The 20,320-nt window shown below is 45.2% G+C and overlaps 1 protein-coding gene across 1 annotated transcript in view; it reads left to right on the top strand.

Annotated features, from left to right (window-relative positions):
• LOC115321139 overlaps positions 1–15,185 on the top strand; it is a 153,704-nt gene extending 138,519 nt beyond the window's left edge. Inside the window, exons 11-13 of the mRNA XM_040218599.1 lie at positions 8,539–8,686; positions 14,899–15,009; positions 15,138–15,185. Of these exons, the coding sequence (XP_040074533.1) occupies positions 8,539–8,686; positions 14,899–15,009; positions 15,138–15,185 (307 nt within the window). The remainder of the gene's footprint in view (positions 1–8,538; positions 8,687–14,898; positions 15,010–15,137) is intronic.
• Positions 15,186–20,320: the final 5,135 nt, after the last annotated feature.

Raw genomic sequence — 20,320 nt, 5'->3', positions numbered from 1 at the left:
AAAATAACTAAAAAAAATACGGCAAGGACTAAGGAATTACTTAAGTGTACACACCTGTGAAAGATTCGCGACACGTTTAGGGCACTGGCAAAGCTTGGCTGCAAATCCCGAGGCGGCAGTCCTGCCGATCCCTTTTGTAGCCTTCTGACGAGGTCAAGAGGTGGTGACGTGGCTTCGGCTGACGAGATGACGATAGAGATTGTTGTTCCAAGCTCTGATGACAACCCTTGGGATCGTGGCGGCACGTGGCAAACAAAAACGTTGCTCAGCCGGCAACAGACGATGCCCCCTCAAGGGTGGGTGATGCTCCTGTGAAAGATTCGCGACACGTTTAGTGCACTGGCAAAGCTTGGCTGCAAATCCCGAGGCGGCAGTCCTGCCGATCCCTTTCGTAGCCTTCGGACGAGGTCACGAGGTGGTGACGTGGCTTCGGCTGACGAGATGACGATAGAGATTGTTGTTCCAAGCTCTGATGACGACCCTTGAGATCGTGGAGGCACGTGGCAAAGGAAAACGTTGCTCAGCCGGCAACAGACGATGCTCGCTCAAGGGTGGGTGATGCTCCTGTGAAAGATTCGCGACACGTTTAGTGCACTGGCAAAGCTTGGCTGCAAATCCCGAGGCGGCAGTCCTGCCGATCCCTTTTGTAGCCTTCTGACGAGGTCAAGGGGTTGTTGACGTGGCTTCGGCTGACTCGATGACGATAGAGATTGTTGTTCCAAGCTCTGATGACGACCCTTGAGATCGTGGAGGCACGTGGCAAAGAAAAACGTTGCTCAGCCGGCAAAAGACGATGCTCGGTCAAGGGTGGGTGATGCTCCTGTGAAAGATTCGCGACACGTTTAGTGCACTGGCAAGGCTTGGCTGCAAATCCCGAGGCGGCAGTCCTGCCGATCCCTTTTGTAGCCTTCTGACGAGGTCACGAGGTGGTGACGTGGCTTCGGCTGACGAGATGACGATAGAGATTGTTGTTCCAAGCTCTGTTGACGACCCTTGGGATCGTGGCGGCACGTGGCAAACAAAAACATTGCTCAGCCGGCAACAGACGATCCTCGCTCAAGGGTGGGTGATGCTCCTGTGAAAGATTCGCGACACGTTTAGGGCACTGGCAAAGCTTGGCTGCAAATCCCGAGGCGGCAGTCCTGCCGATCCCTTTTGTAGCCTTCTGACGAGGTCAAGAGGTGGTGACGTGGCTTCGGCTGACGAGATGACGATAGAGATTGTTGTTCCAAGCTCTGATGACAACCCTTGGGATCGTGGCGGCACGTGGCAAACAAAAACGTTGCTCAGCCGGCAACAGACGATGCTCGCTCAAGGGTGGGTGATGCTCCTGTGAAAGATTCGCGACATGTTTAGTGCACTGGCAAAGCTTGGCTGCAAATCCCGAGGCGGCAGTCCTGCCGATCCCTTTTGTAGCCTTCTGACGAGGTCACGAGGTGGTGACGTGGCTTCGGCTGACAAGATGACGATAGAGATTGTTGTTCCAAGCTCTGATGACGACCCTTGAGATCGTGGAGGCACGTGGCAAAGAAAAACGTTGCTCAGCCGGCAAAAGACGATGCTCGGTCAAGGGTGGGTGATGCTCCTGTGAAAGATTCGCGACACGTTTAGTGCACTGGCAAAGCTTGGCTGCAAATCCCGAGGCGGCAGTCCTGCCGATCCCTTTTGTAGCCTTCTGACGAGGTCACGAGGTGGTGACGTGGCTTCGGCTGACGAGATGACGATAGAGATTGTTGTTCCAAGCTCTGTTGACGACCCTTGGGATCGTGGCGGCACGTGGCAAACAAAAACATTGCTCAGCCGGCAACAGACGATCCTCGCTCAAGGGTGGGTGATGCTCCTGTGAAAGATTCGCGACATGTTTAGTGCACTGGCAAAGCTTGGCTGCAAATCCCGAGGCGGCAGTCCTGCCGATCCCTTTTGTAGCCTTCTGACGAGGTCACGAGGTGGTGACGTGGCTTCGGCTGACGAGATGACGATAGAGATTGTTGTTCCAAGCTCTGATGACGACCCTTGGGATCGTGGCGGCACGTGGCAAACAAAAATGTTGCTCAGCCGGCAACAGACGATGCTCGCTCAAGGGTGGGTGATGCTCCTGTGAAAGATTCGCGACACGTTTGGTGCACTGGCAAAGCTTGGCTGCAAATCTCGAGGAGGCAGTCCTGCCGATCCCTTTTGTAGCCTTCGCACGAGGTCACGAGGTGGTGACGTGGCTTCGGCTGACAAGATGACGATAGAGATTGTTGTTCCAAGCTCTGATGACAACCCTTGAGATCGTGGCGGCGCGTGGCAAACAAAAACGTTGCTCAGCCGGCAACAGACGATGCTCGCTCAAGGGTGGGTGATGCTCCTGTGAAAGATTCGCGACACGTTTAGTGCACTGGCAAAGCTTGGCTGCAAATCCCGAGGCGGCAGTCCTGCCGATCCCTTTTGTAGCCTTCTGACGAGGCCACGAGGTGGTGAAGTGGCTTCGGCTGACGAGATGACGATAGAGATTGTTGTTCCAAGCTCTGATGACGACCCTTGAGATCGTGGAGGCACGTGGCAAACAAAAACGTTGCTCAGCCGGCAACAGACGATGCTCGCTCAAGGGTGGGTGATGCTCCTGTGAAAGATTCGCGACACGTTTAGTGCACTGGCAAAGCTTGGCTGCAAATCCCGAGGCGGCAGTCCTGCCGATCCCTTTTGTAGCCTTCTGACGAGGTCACGAGGTGGTGAAGTGGCTTCGGCTGACGAGATGACGATAGAGATTGTTGTTTCAAGCTCTCATGACGACCCTTGGGATCGTGGCGGCACGTGGCAAACAAAAACGTTGCTCAGCCGGCAACAGACGATGCTCGCTCAAGGGTGGGTGATGCTCCTGTGAAAGATTCGCGACACGTTTAGTGCACTGGCAAAGCTTGGCTGCAAATCCCGAGGCGGCAGTCCTGCCGATCCCTTTTGTAGCCTTCTGACGAGGTCACGAGGTGGTGAAGTGGCTTCGGCTGACGAGATGACGATAGAGATTGTTGTTCCAAGCTCTCATGACGACCCTTGGGATCGTGGCGGCACGTGGCAAACAAAAACGTTGCTCAGCCGGCAACAGACGATGCTCGCTCAAGGGTGGGTGATGCTCCTGTGAAAGATTCGCGACACGTTTAGTGCACTGGCAAAGCTTGGCTGCAAATCCCGAGGCGGCAGTCCTGCCGATCCCTTTTGTAGCCTTCTGACGAGGTCACGAGGTGGTGACGTGGCTTCGGCTGACGAGATGACGATAGAGATTGTTGTTCCAAGCTCTGATGACGACCCTTGGGATCGCGGCGGCACGTGGCAAACAAAAACGTTGCTCAGCCGGCAAGAGACGATGCTCGGTCAAGGGTGGGTGATGCTCCTGTGAAAGATTCGCGACACGTTTAATACACTGGCAAAGCTTGGCTGCAAATCCCGAGGCGGCAGTCCTGCCGATCCCTTTTGTAGCCTTCTGACGAGGTCACGAGGTGGTGACGTGGCTTCGGCTGACGAGATGACGATAGAGATTGTTGTTCCAAGCTCTGATGACAACCCTTGGGATCGTGGCGGCACGTGGCAAACAAAAACGTTGCTCAGCCGGCAACATACGACGCTCAAGGGTGGGTGATGTTCCTGTGAAAGATTCGTGACACGTTTAGTGCACTGGCAAAGCTTGGCTGCAAATCCCGAGGCGGCAGTCCTGCCGATCCCTTTTGTAGCCTTCTGACGAGGTCACGAGGTGATGACGTGGCTTCGGCTGACGAGATGACGATGGAGATTGTTGTTCCAAGCTCTGATGACAACCCTTGGGATCGTGGCGGCACGTGGCAAACAAAAACGTTGCTCAGCCGGCAACATACGACGCTCAAGGGTGGGTGATGTTCCTGTGAAAGATTCGTGACACGTTTAGTGCACTGGCAAAGCTTGGCTGCAAATCCCGAGGCGGCAGTCCTGCCGATCCCTTTTGTAGCCTTCTGACGAGGTCACGAGGTGATGAGGTGGCTTCGGCTGACGAGATGACGATGGAGATTGTTGTTCCAAGCTCTGATGACGACCCTTGAGATCGTGGCGGCACGTGGCAAACAAAAACGTTGCTCAGCCGGCAACAGACGATGCTCGCTCAAGGGTGGGTGATGGTCCTGTGAAAAATTCGCGACTCGTTTAGTGCACTGGCAAAGCTTGGCTGCAAATCCCGAGGCGGCAGTCTTGCCGATTCCTTTTGTAGCCTTCTGACGAGGTCACGAGGAGGTGACGTGGCTTCGGCTGACGAGATGACGATAGAGATTGTTGTTCCAAGCTCTGATGACGACCCTTGAGATCGTGGAGGCACGTGGCAAACAAAAACGTTGCTCAGCCGGCAACAGATGATGCTCGCTCAAGGGTGGGTGATGCTCCTGTGAAAGATTCGCGACACGTTTAGTGCACTGGCAAAGCTTGGCTGCAAATCCCCTTTTCGGCTCATTCGGCTAAAAGCCACAAGCAGCTGCAAGAACGGGCTGTCCCAGGGATCTGTCCGAGCAGACTCCCGAAACCCGAGACATTTCTTAACGACCGCGGGGGAACCGCTCCCGCATCTCGGCCGCTCTGCCCAAGCAAAAGCTCCCTCCAAAACGCCGACACCCTTAAAGAAAGCGAACAAAAAACAACAATGCAGAAGCAACTCTAGAAAGTTCTAACAAAACAAAACACCTTAATTAATAAGCATGATTTCTATATACTTAACTCAGGATATCCAAGTAAGGGCACAACGTGGGTACACTACACGATCAGAAAAATTGGTGAGGACACCAAGTCGATTTGGACAATAAGGAGAAGGGGAGATGTCGTGTACCCGCGTTTAAAGACGACGAAGCAGGTCGAACACGGGGACTTGGAGCTCGTGCGGGGATTCGTGCCGGGTCAAGACGTATAACTTCAGTTCATTTTCATTCCATGTAGTACATAGTTCAGTAAACACAGCTACCACAAAACAACGGGGATAAAGGAAAGCAACATGAAGGCCAGAAAGGACGAGGACGAGGAAAAACATAGTTATATGGCAGCTTGTACATTTGTTTACGTGCTTCAATGACGCCGATCCCTCAGCGGCGGCCTGACTAAAGACGGAAGAGAAAAGTAGAGAAGTTTTTAACGATTCCGCTTTTGACGTTTTTTGAATGGTAACTGTTGAAAGGAAGGACCGGCTTGCGTGATTTATGCTGAAAAGACCAATATATGGTGGACATCACACGTTTACTTTCGGTTTCTCCTCCGGCGTCTAGCAACTAGAGCCTGCGGCGGTATGCCACCGGAGGGCGCGGGCGTCTGCGTAAACAGTTTCATGTTTCACTTTCGAAACTGGAGGGACGCGTCGCACCGGGGCCATCACGCGCATGTATTGCTTTACCTTGTGTAATCACGTATAAGAAATAGTTTTATGTATCGGACATCTCCACTACAAGGTCTTAGCCGAATGTCTAGAAACTGCAGTCCCTCCTGTGTGGGATCATCCCTCTTGAATTTGACACCATGCGAGTTCTCAAAGGAGGTGTGCGTGATGACTGAGGAATCTAAAACAGCTTTATGTACGACGAGATATTCCTCGACACATCTGTAGACGGATGTGCCTAGCGCTAGATTTGTGAGAGCCTTATCTAGCTGCCTGTGGACAAAGAACAAGCAAATTTCACTCAATATGGGGCCAGGCACGAAGCTATGCAGACTCCGGCTTTCTTTGCATAGACATGTCCCTTCATGCGCAACGAGAGCCGAGCGCAGGTGCAGGTCGATGAGTTCGAGAGATCCTGAAACGGAGATTGCTGTTGAGTTCTGAAACTTCACGGCACCGTGGAGATGTAGAGCTTCGGCGACGAAACTGAGTAGGGGGCGAGATCAAGGCTCTAATGCATGTCTTCCACGTCACGTGAAAAGACGGCAATGATATCACGAGCTGTATGGAGATAACCTAAGGCCTTCAGGATTTCAGTGGAGTTTTGAATTCGGAAGGGATGGGCAACATTTAGGACAGAGAGGTGTCGCGGTTGCGCACATGCAGTGCTACTTAAAAGAGTCTACATGTGAAGGACAAAATCAGTGCCAGACTATGAATTTTTCTGAACAGGCAGTCCTTTCATTTTGGTCACAACTCAGCAGATGGCACAAGTGGCCATAAACAAACAAACAAAAAAATTCCGAAATAACTTCCTATTATCATCGCACATCCAGCGTCACATCTATAAAAGCATCCCTTTCCTTGCCTAACCTCTATCTTCGCAGGAAAATATCCTGGATTTGTCTTATTCAGAAGATTTTTTACTCTAATCCAACACTTCGTCAAACATTATTCTTAGAACCATCTTACACTTCGCTACGAACTAATCTCCATCTAAAAGTGGGCGTCCCCCAGTGTAACACCTCATCTTTCAATGCCTCCTTTCTCCCTCAGACCTCAATAGATTGGAATCGACTTCCTGCACCCATAGTCTCGATAACTGATGCTACTGATTATAAAATTGCCATTACTAAGTTTTTTTATGTTCAATAACTTTTGTTTTATGTCTTGCCTTATGTATCGTTATACTCATGTGTTTCCGTTTAAAAAAAAAACACTCCTCTCTGTAATGCCTTCGGGCCCTGAGAGAACAATAAATGGAATGAAATGAAATGAAAATCTTTTTTGCTCATTTTCGACAAAACTGAGCAACCTATACTGAAATCAAAAGCTGCTAATTTGTGTATGCAACAATCTACCCCGTTTACACTAACATTACCTCTCAACTGGTTAAACATATAGTAAAATAACCTATTTTGTCTTAGATGAATTTGTTTTTGCAGATTCAAACCATTTCACAGAAAATCAAATTGTGAATTTTGAAAGAAGGGCAATATGCGAACTACTATATAATGAAATTTGTCTGACAGAAGTTTGGATACCTTGTGTTAACGCCTAACGGAGGTGCACTTGTACCACAAAACAACGCCTACTTTTGCCCTTTACTTCTGTTTTCGTGCGAGCCTTAAAACAAACGTTAGACACAAATCCTTATGCAATTCAGTACTCATTTTGAAAGTAGACCCGTCAATGACTGTTACAAGTATCAGACGCACGAATCAAGCCGATGTCATGAAATTGATTGTGCATCTACTTCCATGAAGCCTGTATAGCATGAAATATACCTCTTAAACAAACATAAAATTGAAAAAAAGGGCCATCATATGCAAAGAAAACGCTCTTAATCTACAGTTTAAAAAAATTAGAGACAAATCGGTCCAACCCTAAGCATTGCCCATTTGTACTACCAAACCATGTATAAACAAAAGCGCCACTTTTAACATGTTCACATGGAGCTCATTTTTAATTTACTCATGCGTACATTTGATATCAATATAAATATAATTTCCTGTTATACACACTGGTATATATTAAATATATTCCAATTCATCAGGTAGAGACCAAGCGTTATAATACTGTATAGTCATTTTTAATGACCGCCCGTGGGTCCTCATCCTTAAAATACCCCTGAAACAAAAATATATTTTTCAAATAGTCTGATAGGGACGCGCAGGTTAAAAAAATTAATCTTACGCGAAAACAAATGTCTTAGAGCAATATTCGCGGCGCGAGACGCGATTTAGTCAGTCACGCTGAGGAGGAGAGAGCGTATGACCATCTCGTTGAGGTGGAAAGAGTGCATGACCATTCCGTGACGTCATGGACGGTCCGCTCAGAATTTATACTAAAATTCTCGGCGCCAATATTGCTCTAAATTGTTTTTTTGGCATAAAAGTAATTTTTCAACAAACCTTTCTCAACCAGACTGTCTTACTTTCTTAAGGGGCTCTTTAAGAAACGTGGACGTGGCTTATTGTTTTCACGCCTCTTGCTACGTGGTTCATTCTTCGGCGTGCTTAATGACCAACCCGCCATTCAGTGGGATGCGGAGCAATAATATGGTGCTCGGTACATGCCATGCCGTGGTTTTATAAGTGTGGGTGTCTACAGAACATGTTCGGTAAGGCTGGCTTGACACCGATCCCCGTTTCAGCGTCTTGACTTTGTTTCTTCTCTAACTCCTATCTCGCGCGTTAACACGCAGCAATTACTGCAACAGCGGTGTGCTAAAAAGTGTATTCACCGTGGAAACAGCAAAGTTCAAGCACCATTTAGACAGATACTAACGTATTTATAACGTCAGTTAGACTTTTTATCAGACATTGAATAATAACTACAGTCTACCTGCAAAACTTCCATAAAAGTCACACAGCAGCACACCAGAGCAGAACAAAGGGGACTCAGTTCTCCGCACTTGTCAGGGGGTCACGTAAAGCCACATTCTGATGGGTTCATGGTACCTTTATTTTTTCAGTGTTGCAGCAAACAAGTAGAACAAGTACAAATCAATCTTAAAAAAAATATTTTTTTTTTCTCCCAGCCAACACTAAATGTTTGTCAATTGATCTCCGAATTACGCTAAAAATGCCGTCTCAAACGGCACGTTCTAATTGTGTTATCTGATTCACAACCGTTTATAAAGATAAACTGCCTGTTTATAGTGCCTTTATTTCTTTTAGAGAGAGACGATTTGAATGCCTGAGAATTGAAGGGCATGACACCAATCTAGATACAAAAAGGCTGCCTGGCAGTTTCACAACTCCAAACGAAACTTGTAAGAAGGAAATGGGAGCTCGCAATCATGCTGATGGATTTCACGAAGATAAGGTAACAACGGCGCAATATGAATGTTATATGTATAGGTTCTACGACGACAGGTGAATGAATATCCATAAAGCCAAATTTAGATAATGCTTTTTAGTTGGACGCCCCAAACCGGTATGAACAGGTAACGATATATTTATAGAACACCTTATAATTATCTCAAATTATGCTCGTACATCTAGACATCCCCATATCCAAAACAAAATGGCGCATAAGAATTGTTGTAAGTTCGTAAACTAAAAAAAAAATAATTATATATACGTACCCACTACGTAATTATGAGACTAACATTGAAAACTAAACTTATCCAAGGAGCATAAAAATATAACTTGGTAAATCTTGTCATTCTGCAAAAACATCCTTTTATTTTTTTATTTTTTTTTCAAACAGTCGTTATTTAGTGGCATAAAATTATTGCTATAGACCGACACGTGGGCTTGACGTCACAGAGCTGCGGCGGCGCTGCGATCACACCGGAGCCGGGTGGTGTGGGCCAAAGGGCGCATGTTTTGCATGGACGTCACAGCATTTCAACGTCCCGCAAAACTGTGTTGGCCGTTAATTGCAGCGAAAGGTACAGCAAAAGTATCGGATTTATATTTCACAAGTTAGCGGCGGACTGTGAAAGTCGCACAAGGTGGATAATATATGTGGGTCGAGAAGAATTGTCGCTTCGCGCAGACGACCGTTTGTGCGGTAAGCACTTTCTTGAAGGCAAGCGCGGCTTCCATTTCAATCTCCGTCCCGAGGCTTGCTTATGTACAGAGAAACCGTCGCCTTATCGAGACCATCCAGATTTTATTCCCACGGTCTTCGCGCACAAAGCACCGGCCAAGCGCTTGTCTGTGGCTCGCTACGCCCGTGCTACCAAGCGGAATGAGATCGGCGGCAGAACGGACAAAGCGTCACCGCTTGTCGTGCCTTCTGATTATGAGGTTCAGAAAATATCATACATTGACTTGAGGGATGCTGTGTGTATATAATCGGTTATTAAATACACTTCCGCAGACTCACAGTCTCCGGATCTTGCCAGCTGCGCGGAAACAGGCTCGAAGTAATCGTAGGCCTCGAGAGACTTGTACGCCTGCACCGTGTCGGCCGTCAACTTGCATGGCGCAAAAACTAAATAAACGACGACGTGAGTGATCCATGTCGGTGGTAGCAACTTCACGTCGGAAGTCCAGCGGGCCTGTGTAGGGCGTACGGATCGTCGAATGCAAAGCCGTACACGTACAGTTTGTTTCGATACCGCTGCCCTTTAGGCTCTGGTAGCAAGCTCAAATAGTCGGGCATAACGTACGACATACGTTTGCAGAAAATACTACGCACAAATAAACCTATAATCGTCACTACAACGCCAACAACGAGCGCATGCCACACAACGCAATAGCAAAACACGGAGAGCCTGGCCGCTTCTGCCCACATAGCTTCTGCCTATGCGCTGCCTTCCGTCAGTGTTCGTAAACAGAGCCGTGCCACCTGTCGGTTTATACTCATACTAAAGCCAAACCTGTGACTCTAGATCTTTTAACTTTCTAAAAATGTAGGGAAAAAGTCACTTGTTAGTTCATCTTAAGTCATTATCTCCGTCTCCTGGACTTGAATAACTTCGGTTTGTTAAATATATTTATATACTAAATGTTGATCTTACACTCGCTGAAAATTTCCAACTCTAAGCGTAGTCATTTCTGGTTAATACGTACACAGTTAATACAAATAGCCCGCTATATGGATACCATTTTCGGGGACAACCTGGAAAGAAACAAGCATTTTTGTCTTATTATTATAAACAACTTACATTAGGAGCGATCTTTTGGGGGAACGGTGGTATCCATATTAAGGAGACATCACTGTGTGTCATTGATGCGTTTAGCTGACCTTTGCATACAAAACAAAATAGAATTTAATTGTGCTTCTGCATTATACATTGTGTGTGAAAGCCACATACGAGCGTTTAGTGCGTGCAAAGTTTGCTGTATAAAATTATGTGCAGAAATCGCGCATATCATCAATACCTGCTTTGTATAGCAGAACCGCTCTGGCTGCGTTCTTTACATTTTGCTTCTCGCGCTTGTCCAGGCGACAACAGACCTTTCTTACACGCGCCGCGCTCCCTGCAATGCAAACAAAAGAAAGTCATGGAGGTGATTGATTTCATAGTAGTCTTGATTCCTGCATACGGTTAAATAAAAAAGTGATAATTGACATATAATAAAATGTTGTCACACATTTAGTGGTTAATCTTTTTTGTGCTAAAGGGATAGAGTAACATAAGCAATCTTTCTTGTTTGCGAGAAACTATGACAAGCTTCATTTCTGACGCCAGCTCTGATTTAATGTTTCAATTTTGTTATAGAAGTCACTGACTGGATACGATGAAACTACCATGTTTTAAAAAGCGTAATTTAGAGATAGCACATTGGAGGATTAAAAAATAAAATATGCGACAGTCAATTAGGTTGAATTAAAAATTGAGCAGTGGGATTTTGGCACTTCCCTACAGAACAGCACGCGACAGTAAGAGCACGTGGCAAAGCAAATTACAAGTCATTCCACACAGTGAAGGTGAATGACCAGCGAAGCTGATTAGCACACGACACAGACGGTGGTGTTTGCCGCGCGCCGCCGATGACATTCTCGTTGCCGATCCCGCCGTTGCTCTTCGTAGGAGCGTTGCTCTTCAGAAGTCGGGACTTTACGCGGCCTCCCCATTACGACGAGAGAAGTGAAAATGAAAATGAAGAGCGGCAACATGTCTTTGTTTTTTATATATATGTTTGCTTGGACGACTACTGCCTCCCGGATGAGCCGGGGGAAACTAGACACGCGCGACGGGACGGCCACCCCGGGAAAGCTGAAGAAACTACGCACGCGAGCGCTTGGAACGACGACAAAGAGAGGGCGATGCGAATTTTGTTGACGTAGAGTTTCTAAACTCTATGTTTACGTACACGGAATCCTCGCCATGAACAGCTTCGCTATCAAATATTTATATTTGCTCACGCCACCATCACACTTGGGTCCTTCAGGAACCTTTATTATACACACATGTAGATACATTACGCATACCAGTAGCATCAGTTGAACATATACATTGGGCGCATGCATATACACGGCGCATCAAACTTCAATGGGTCATTCCATGTCAAACGTCCCAGACGTTGCGCTCGACCGCCTTTGATTTCCAAAAATAATTCATGGCCTTTTGCTGCAATGTCCGTAGCCATTAACTAAAATATTTTGTCGAAAACATTTTTTTTTTATGAATTGAACGCGGCTTTAACTTTTAAAAACAGCGTGAAACTAGGCATCATTCAATAATTGATGAAAAATTCGATTTTTTATAAAACACTCAACAATATTTGTTTTCTTAAATTTGCACGGCTTACAATGTGGTTGGGCTTACGCAGTTTTGTTTAATTTAAATATTTTTGAACACAATTTTTTATAAAAAGTTTTTCCAATTTTGTTGTTTTAGTAAAAAATATCTGATTGCTCCCCTGACTTCATAGAAGGTTTTACCGGCTGCCGTGCAGGTGTGTGCTCTATAAAAATGTTTAAAACCGCTCAAATAAATATCTTGCAGTAAAAAGAAAATCATGAAAGTACCAAAAAGTGCCTTATGACGCATAAAAAGCCACTTATTTCACCCTGAGCTGGTCCAAGTAAAAATACAAAATATGGTGGCTTTGGGAGAAGAATCGATTGTCTTTTGATTCTAAAAGTTTGATCACAGTGATTTTTTTTGTTTAAAGCGAGAAAACAATTTTTGATGTAGAACTCTCGCACCACAACCCGGCGTCGGTTCTTAACGCCTCTTCGCCGCACAGCACGCCATTTGCGATGATAGCTGACACAAGGAGACCCAAAGAAAGAATGGAGTTTGCTGCCGCTTCCCCTTTTCCGTCTTTCCGGCTGCAAAGGGAGAAACGGCGGACATCGTGTTGATAATCGGAGGTGCCGCCAGTCCGTAGGCAAAGCAGGCCCGTTGTGCCATAGATTCGTACCCGAGGGCGGCTCCTCACAGCCCAGTGTACGTAGCGCTGCTGTCGCTGCTCCCGAACTTCGCTGTTTTTAACGGCTTCGTTTGCTCGTTTCATAAAATTAGTGGTAAAAACGTCAATGCAACCGAAATGTTCTGCACGTTTGGACAGGAAGACTGTATTACAGGCGGCCTTCTTTGCCGCTGCAGCTTAATCAACTCAAGAGCATTTATTAAACAACGTGCGCGACGTGCTCCGAAAACGAAACCGAAAGAAGATGAGGCGCGAGGACGGAAACTCTTTCCCGTCTGCCCGGAGAAGGAGAAAAACGCCTCGTTCCTCCCATCATCTTGTGTCTGCATGGGGGCGCGTCAGTAAAAGGGAGGACGACGCACCTTTGCAGGTTCGGAGGTTTGAACCGCCACCGAACCTGCAAGACTCGCGCGGCGGTTCAAAAAAGCAGGTCGTCCTCATCATGCGTGTCGTGTTCATCACCACCGCGCCGCCGGGGCTTTCCCAACCCCAATGCATACCATAACAATATCTGGAACTCAGCTCGTGTGTGCACTGCTAACCCTAGCCCGTGGCTATGATAAATAATGGGGACATACAATCGGCTCCAAATCACGCGGCGGCTAGTTCTGGCTAAGAGTTAAAAGGGGCGAAGGCTGCTCGCTCTTCTTTATTTTCTTCTGCCACAATACCACTGCGTGGAAAGAAACACTAACGCGTGTTTTATAGGTTTTAATGTTCAGGTATTCATTCTGAGAGGCATTGGCGCAAAGCACAAAACTCGCTGCACCGCTCCTTTAAAAAGCCGCTGACAACCTCTGCATGAACTTTTTCTTTTTGTCGTTTCAAACGACCGAATTGGATTGTTAGGTAAGACCCTAAATATATTAAGCACAGAAACTTTTACAAAGAAAAATATATTTTCAAAATACCTGACTCGAAGCTTCCGCCACAATTCATGACGTAAATGTCGAAATTTCGCACTCCTGGCCTTTTTGGATGACTTTAGCCAGGAAGTGTCGTTTAACATCGTCTGTTACCTTCTCATCGATCACGGCGATCACCAGAACTCGCGTCTCCAAACCGGCCAATCAGATCCCACTTCGCTGTACGCTTGCCACGGGACCTTTCTCGGCATACAAAAGACACGTCATTTTTTAGTTCGATTTTCCTTTTTGACAATGTTTTCATTTGTGGCTCACAAACTCTTTTTAAAAAGGTGAAGCGGAAAACGACGCGTTGTAGACTTCTGAGCGACGCGAAAGATAACTAAATTTTCTTGGTCTCTCCGACATAAAAAATAACCCGTCGGAGCCTTCGCTGACTTTCCCTCCGCCCTCATCCTTCTTATTGTCCTTGGGACAGATGCCGAGAGCCACCGTGTTTAAAATAGAATGAACAAAAGCCGGGTGACGACCGATGTCTCGTCACCAGCACTGCCGGGCTACAAGTTTCTATATTGACTTGGAATTTTTCGTAAAAGCACCGTCATTATTTTTTTGCTCTAGACATGCAACTCGCAACGTCTGCGAATTTGGGAAAAATGCTTCGCTAAAGACATCATCAACATAAGAAACGAGGGTGCGCAATCTCTTTCTCCCTCCCCCCTCCGTTCGGCGGGAGGGGATGCGGATCGTTAACGAGCTGTTTTGCATGCTAAATGTTTTTGTTTTTTGTTTTGTTTCCTATGCAATATTCTAAGGTTATATCACTCATTTTGTGATTTATAGAGGAAAAAACAAGGATATAGATATAGTAGACTGAACGTTTCGAAAAGCGAGGTCAGCGGGTGCGTGCCCAATCCATGGTGCGAAGTGACGGCACGAATTACTACCGGTAGCGAAGCTTAACTCTAGAATACGGTTTTTGAAGACTGTAATACGAAAGAAGAGATTTTGGAGTTGGCAGTCGCCCTTTAAAGTGCATTTCGAGTACTGATTTCACAACACGAAGGCGCACTCTGATTTAAATATCCACGGAAGCAAGAATGAATATCGTGCACTGGATACCTCGTTTCTGTGGGCCTAGTTTTCACGTTCTTAGACTCCCAACTTGGGTGCTGTAACACGCTGAAACCCCTGCCGCCTCCCCCCCCCCCCCCCCCCCCCCCCCGGCGCTTCCTTCCAAAAGCACATGTACTCCGTGAATTATCCGATGTATTTAAAGTTCGACAGCTCTACTAAGACATACCAAAAGAGCTGTACAATATATTCCTTGCAGGACAATCTGTTGCAGAGGTGTTTTCTCCGTTGTAAAACGCCTCGTGATGAAAAGGGCTCATCTTGGAGTTTGAATGTAACAGCAGACGACGGGACATCTTGCAGCAAAAAGGTAGGCTTACACCTTCACTTCTGTTGTTGTCAAAAAACAATAGACCCCCCCCCCCCCCCCCCAAAAAAAAAAAATTACATGCGGTCTTGCGTCTCAAATAAACTGCTCCTATACTCGTATTGTTTCAGCCTCCGAAGCATTGCATAGCTGGGGAATGTGTTTCAGTTTCGGAATAACAACCATGCCCTGTTGGTCGACTCAAAAGAAAACACTTTAGGTCAAACTCTGCACGCAAAACACGATTTTATTTTCCCATCAAAAGAAAAGAATAAAGGTTACTTTTTTGGAAGTCTAGGCACCAAGAATACTGAGCACAATAAAACCGTTAAAACAAGCTTTGTTGCAAACTTTGTGGTGAGTACCCGGAGCTAAGCTCTAATTATAAATTTATCCTTCAAGCTTGAGCTCTACTTCTATAATTATGTGCCACTTTCGCATGTGTTTGCGATGAGAGAACCAGCCGGGATAGCACACCCGGGAAGCTGAATATTGGGTTGGTGCGTGGACGACTCCTGTGACTTTGCATGGTTAAATATTAAACAACGTTCAAAATTCGCTGTAATGCTGAATTAAAGCACAATTCTTGAGGAGGAGGGGAGGGTACGCAGAGGAGGTTGTGCCCCTTGAATTCCTCCGTACCTCCTCCCCCTCCTCCTCCCCTTCCCCCCCTCCTCCCTCGTGACGTCACTCGTGACCCCCGTGACCTTCGTGACGTCACTCGTGAAGGTCTCATGAAGGTCGTGGCCTTCACTGTGAAGGGCATGACCTTCGTCGTGACCTTCAGGAGTGACCATCGTTACGTCGCTTCTGACCCTAGTGACCTTTGTGACGTCACTCGTGACGGGTCGCATGAATGTCGCGACCTTCACGTGGCCTTTACTGTGAAAGTTGTGACCTCCGTCGTGAATTTCACGAGTGACCTTCATGACGTCACTCGTGTCATCACTCGTGACCCTAGTGACCCTTGTGACGTCACTCGTCAGTCCCGACTTCTACGTAACGAGTTACAAGTAACTGATTACTTGTAATCGATTACATTTAATTTTACCTTTTTAACGTTTTCTTTTTCTACTTTCTTTTTACTTTTACTTTAAAAAGAAAAAAGACTTTTTTTTCGGCAACGTTCGCTCTAATTCAACTACTATTTTCCTACGATCAATTACAAGTAATCAATTATATGTTTCCGATACGATAAAAAGATTTAGTTTTTTTACATAAAACATCTCTCTGTCTGCTCGTCCACCACTTGTCTATATTGCACCAACGTAGGGCATATTTGTGACACCAAAAGAACTACAAAATAGGTACCAAGATACCAGAAGTTTTAGAATGTCCACGCACTCAGCGACGTTTTGAGTGTTGAAGCTTAACAAGGTGTCAATGACAAAAAGAAACAAAATGTAACAGCTTTCAAATATGTGTGCGTTTTTGATTTCGCAATAAAAAGTTTAAAAAGCAACGTGAAAGTAATCAATTACTTTCTGGGCATTTTTCAATTCCTTTTGTGGTACAGTAGTTGGTTACTGTAATCAATTACATTTTAAATAAAGTAATTATAATTTTAATTAGTTCCTTTTCTTAGTAACGTGTACAAGACTGCTCGTGACCTTCGTAGCGTCACACGTGACGGCACGTGTGACGTCATTATGGGAAACGTCCTATAATGCAACGGGCGGGTAAACCAACGGCGGCGCCGCTCAAGCCGGAAACGGGCGCCTAAGAGCTGCGCTCTAAAAACAGATCTGCACTGCCAGTGCAACCTTGTGCGGTGCTGGTCCCCTCTGCTGCACCTGCACGGCGCGCAATGCCACAACGTGCTTCTGCATAAGAAATGTTTGCTTTAATATTGAAGGTAATATTACGTTGTTAAAGTTTTTTTTCGTACCCTACAGGATTGGGAATAGTGCACGTTGGGTGTCACTGCATTCGAACAGTGTGCATCATTAGTGTAAAAAGTTGTGGTATGATCAGAAATGAATGTAACACATAGAAAGGCTTAAACAGAAGGAGCTATTTTACGACCTGGGAGGAAACTATCACATTGGTGTTGAACCCCAGCTGCCCTCATATTCGGTGAAGTTTTTCGAATGCTGCTGCCATTTATTTATAACGTGTAAAACTATAGATGACTTTGCAACATTTCTTGACGGAGCGGCGCACCTCACGCATTACGGGATTTTGAGATCAGCTACACGGTTATGGCCATAGGCACAACGTTGTTTTATATATATATATATATATATTAATAGGTCACAAAATTCGGAGTTTTTGACTTTGTTCGTGTTATTATCAACACGATTGTTAAAATAGATGTTTCATATAATTGTCGACAAATCTATTTTCCATAAGTATACATCCGATAGAAAAGTTATTTCAGAAAGGAAGCGTCAGTTTTTGAATCACAAGCAAATTGTTTTGTGCATGTTTATACAGCCGGAAGTTAGTCTGCTTCAGTGGGCGTCTGGTGCCTCAGCTGTAGATGAGCAATTTAGCCAGTGCGGTGCAACCGCTTGCCTGGGGTCTTTAACGTGAATCACGCAGTGGTGATATACCACCGCGCGCCGGTACGATGCTCATCCAGATCGAAACGGGCAGGGTGGGGATTGAATTTTTTTATTCTCATGGTGCAATTTTACTTGCAACTCTCGCAGTTTCGACGTCACTGGTGCGGCATAAAACGTGCGATGGTAACAGCAGTTATCAACATTGCAGCTGCAAAATTACAAAAAAAAAACTCATCATTTGAATGAAACTCAAAGGAAAGCTGAAAAAGATTCTGGTAAAATAAAAGTTAGACGTGAGTTCTATATTGTTTTTGTAATGTGCGCTTGAATGTCACAAGCATTTAATCTGAAGGCATTAAAAGACGCTAGAAGAACCACAAAACCAACCGCTGGTTGTGACCTCATACCCAGATGCTTCGAATTCCTTGCACGTGCCGCTTGTTAGGGAACGCGTGCATCGTTTATGACTGCTCGGGTAAGGCTTGTGGGGAGCACTGAACTATTGAGATCCCTGTATAATACGTCAGGATTCCCTCCTACCACCGAACGAGACGGGCAGGAGTGGCTCCGGCGCTATTATGAAGGCGCCGCTATGGCTACTGGGCGCATCAATCTGCAATATAATTTCGATATTTGTTATCCTGAAGGCCAAACAAAGACAATTAAGGTGTTCATTCTGTAATACAGAACCACTCCAATTTTTTAAAGAAAAATGAAGCAAAGCGTGGAACGTCGTCAACAAATACACGATTTCGAAAGGGTAATGAACACACACGTAAAAGCCCATCAGTGAAAAACTGTTGCTGAACATTTGTGTCACTGAATTTTTTTATATACTGGTACACTTTTTCGCAGCTCTTTTATTTTAGAAACTTGTACAGATGATACTCACAAGAAAACTAAACAGTTTTTGGTTGTCAATGACCACCAGCACTTTATATTTTAGGATCAAAATGAATGGAAGCGTTGAGAGGACTTACCGCAGCTACATATATGCCAGCGTACGTTGCCGCCTTTAAACTCCGTGTTAGGTTTCACTGCCAGTATCCACCAATGGTGATAATTCCGGATGTATCTGGGCAGTAGGGGCACCGCCTGGGTGGTAACAACCTTATTTTTATGTTCATAAAAAGTAATTGCAGGTAATCAAATAATGAACATTGGTCAAGTAAGTAAGTTAAAATTGGTTTTAGGAGGTACCTTGTGAATTCGTCTGTGTGATGAGCTGAACAGGCTCCAGGCTCTGTACTGCGAAAGCCACGGGTTTTTCATCACTTAGCATTTAGATTATCAAACAATACTGATTTTAGTTCTGATAAATGTTTGCTGTGCTTGCAAAGAAAGAATCTGAAAACTACGTCAAACTTCTACTCACAGTTGCCGTGTGCATTTGGAAAAGGCTATTCTACCTCAGAAATTTCATGAGCAATATATTCCTTCCTGTGAAGCAAAGTTAAATATTTGCCTTATCCGACTAGATACCTTATCACTGCTCAGTTTCCAAATTGTTTTTTAACAAAACCCTAAAATCCTAAAATTGTGTCTTTTCGTCTGTTCGTGCGTTTTTACGCCAAATTGAAGGGAAAAATAATTTGTCACGCGACATTAAGTTAAAATATGCCAATGTAAGAAACATCGACCTGACACCATGGAGTCAGGTAACCTGAATTGCCGTCAGGCTATCTTTCCGGATTGAATTTGTAGTGACACTTGACAGCACGTAGAATGACGTCCAGTGAACTGGCGCAATACAAAATACCGCTGCTAAATACAGCTAAAAAATTGGTGTCACGTGTCCTTATGTCTTGTGATGCCATTGTGTGAAGGGACCCCACCACTTTGCCAAGGTGAAGACATGTCACAAGACCATGTCGCGTGACGTCTGGTCACATGTGACATCAATTGCTTCCAGAAATTTAGTAGTAATACACATCAAGTTACCTTATGTCACGCAATCCTTTCACGGTAAATGTATCGGAAAAATAAAATTCACATAAGTTGACGTAAAGCGGCGTCATAAGACCAAGTGATATCACAACATGACACCATGAACTATCGTCACGTGACGTAGGTTACTTCAAAAGAATTGTCTTGGTAAATTAAGCGAGGAATTTCGTTTTGCGTCATCACGTGGTATATTTTCGAGCTCAGTTGATGGGGGAAATTAATAAACAATTTGCTCTTCACAATCGAAAACGACTGTTTAATATCTCATTTACAAATTTAAATATTCGCCCCATACCTTAGTGCTGCATTTGTGGCATTATAGGACCCTGGGGGTACAGGTCGCTGCTAATATATCTTAATTAAGGAACCGCACGTTGAAAAATAATAATTTTTTTTATGAAGTTGGTACACTACGCATTAGATAAATAGAGTATTTCTTTGCCGGCTTGTATACATACACTCATGAAATGTGGATTTCTTTGTAATAATGTACGGCTAAATATACTCCCGGGAATTGTCGCATTCTACCAAGAAAATGTATGAAAACAATATCTTGGAATGAATGGAAACATATATGTGACGTTTGATTGCAATGGTGTTCTGACTGATAACCTTAACAGATTATAAAATGCAGTTGCGATAGTCGGGCTCTGTAATCTACGAAAACGCAGCAACCATCACAAATTAACTAGGCACTTAAATACCTGCGTCTGTTTCTTCCGAAGATAAACCTGGCAGATCTGCTCTTCACATTAAAGCGCGTGCTTCACCGAGCGGTACTCCAATCCAAATACCACTTTATGTTTTCCAAATATCTTTTAATTTAATAATTAGAAAAAATTTTGTGATGCAATTCCGAA

This window comes from Ixodes scapularis, unplaced genomic scaffold, assembly GCF_016920785.2.
Source record: "Ixodes scapularis isolate PalLabHiFi unplaced genomic scaffold, ASM1692078v2 PGA_scaffold4__175_contigs__length_147842914, whole genome shotgun sequence".
Classification (NCBI taxonomy): Eukaryota; Metazoa; Arthropoda; class Arachnida; order Ixodida; family Ixodidae; genus Ixodes; species Ixodes scapularis.
The sequence above is the reverse complement of the archived record's forward strand: the minus strand, read 5'-3'. Positions and strand labels throughout refer to the sequence as shown.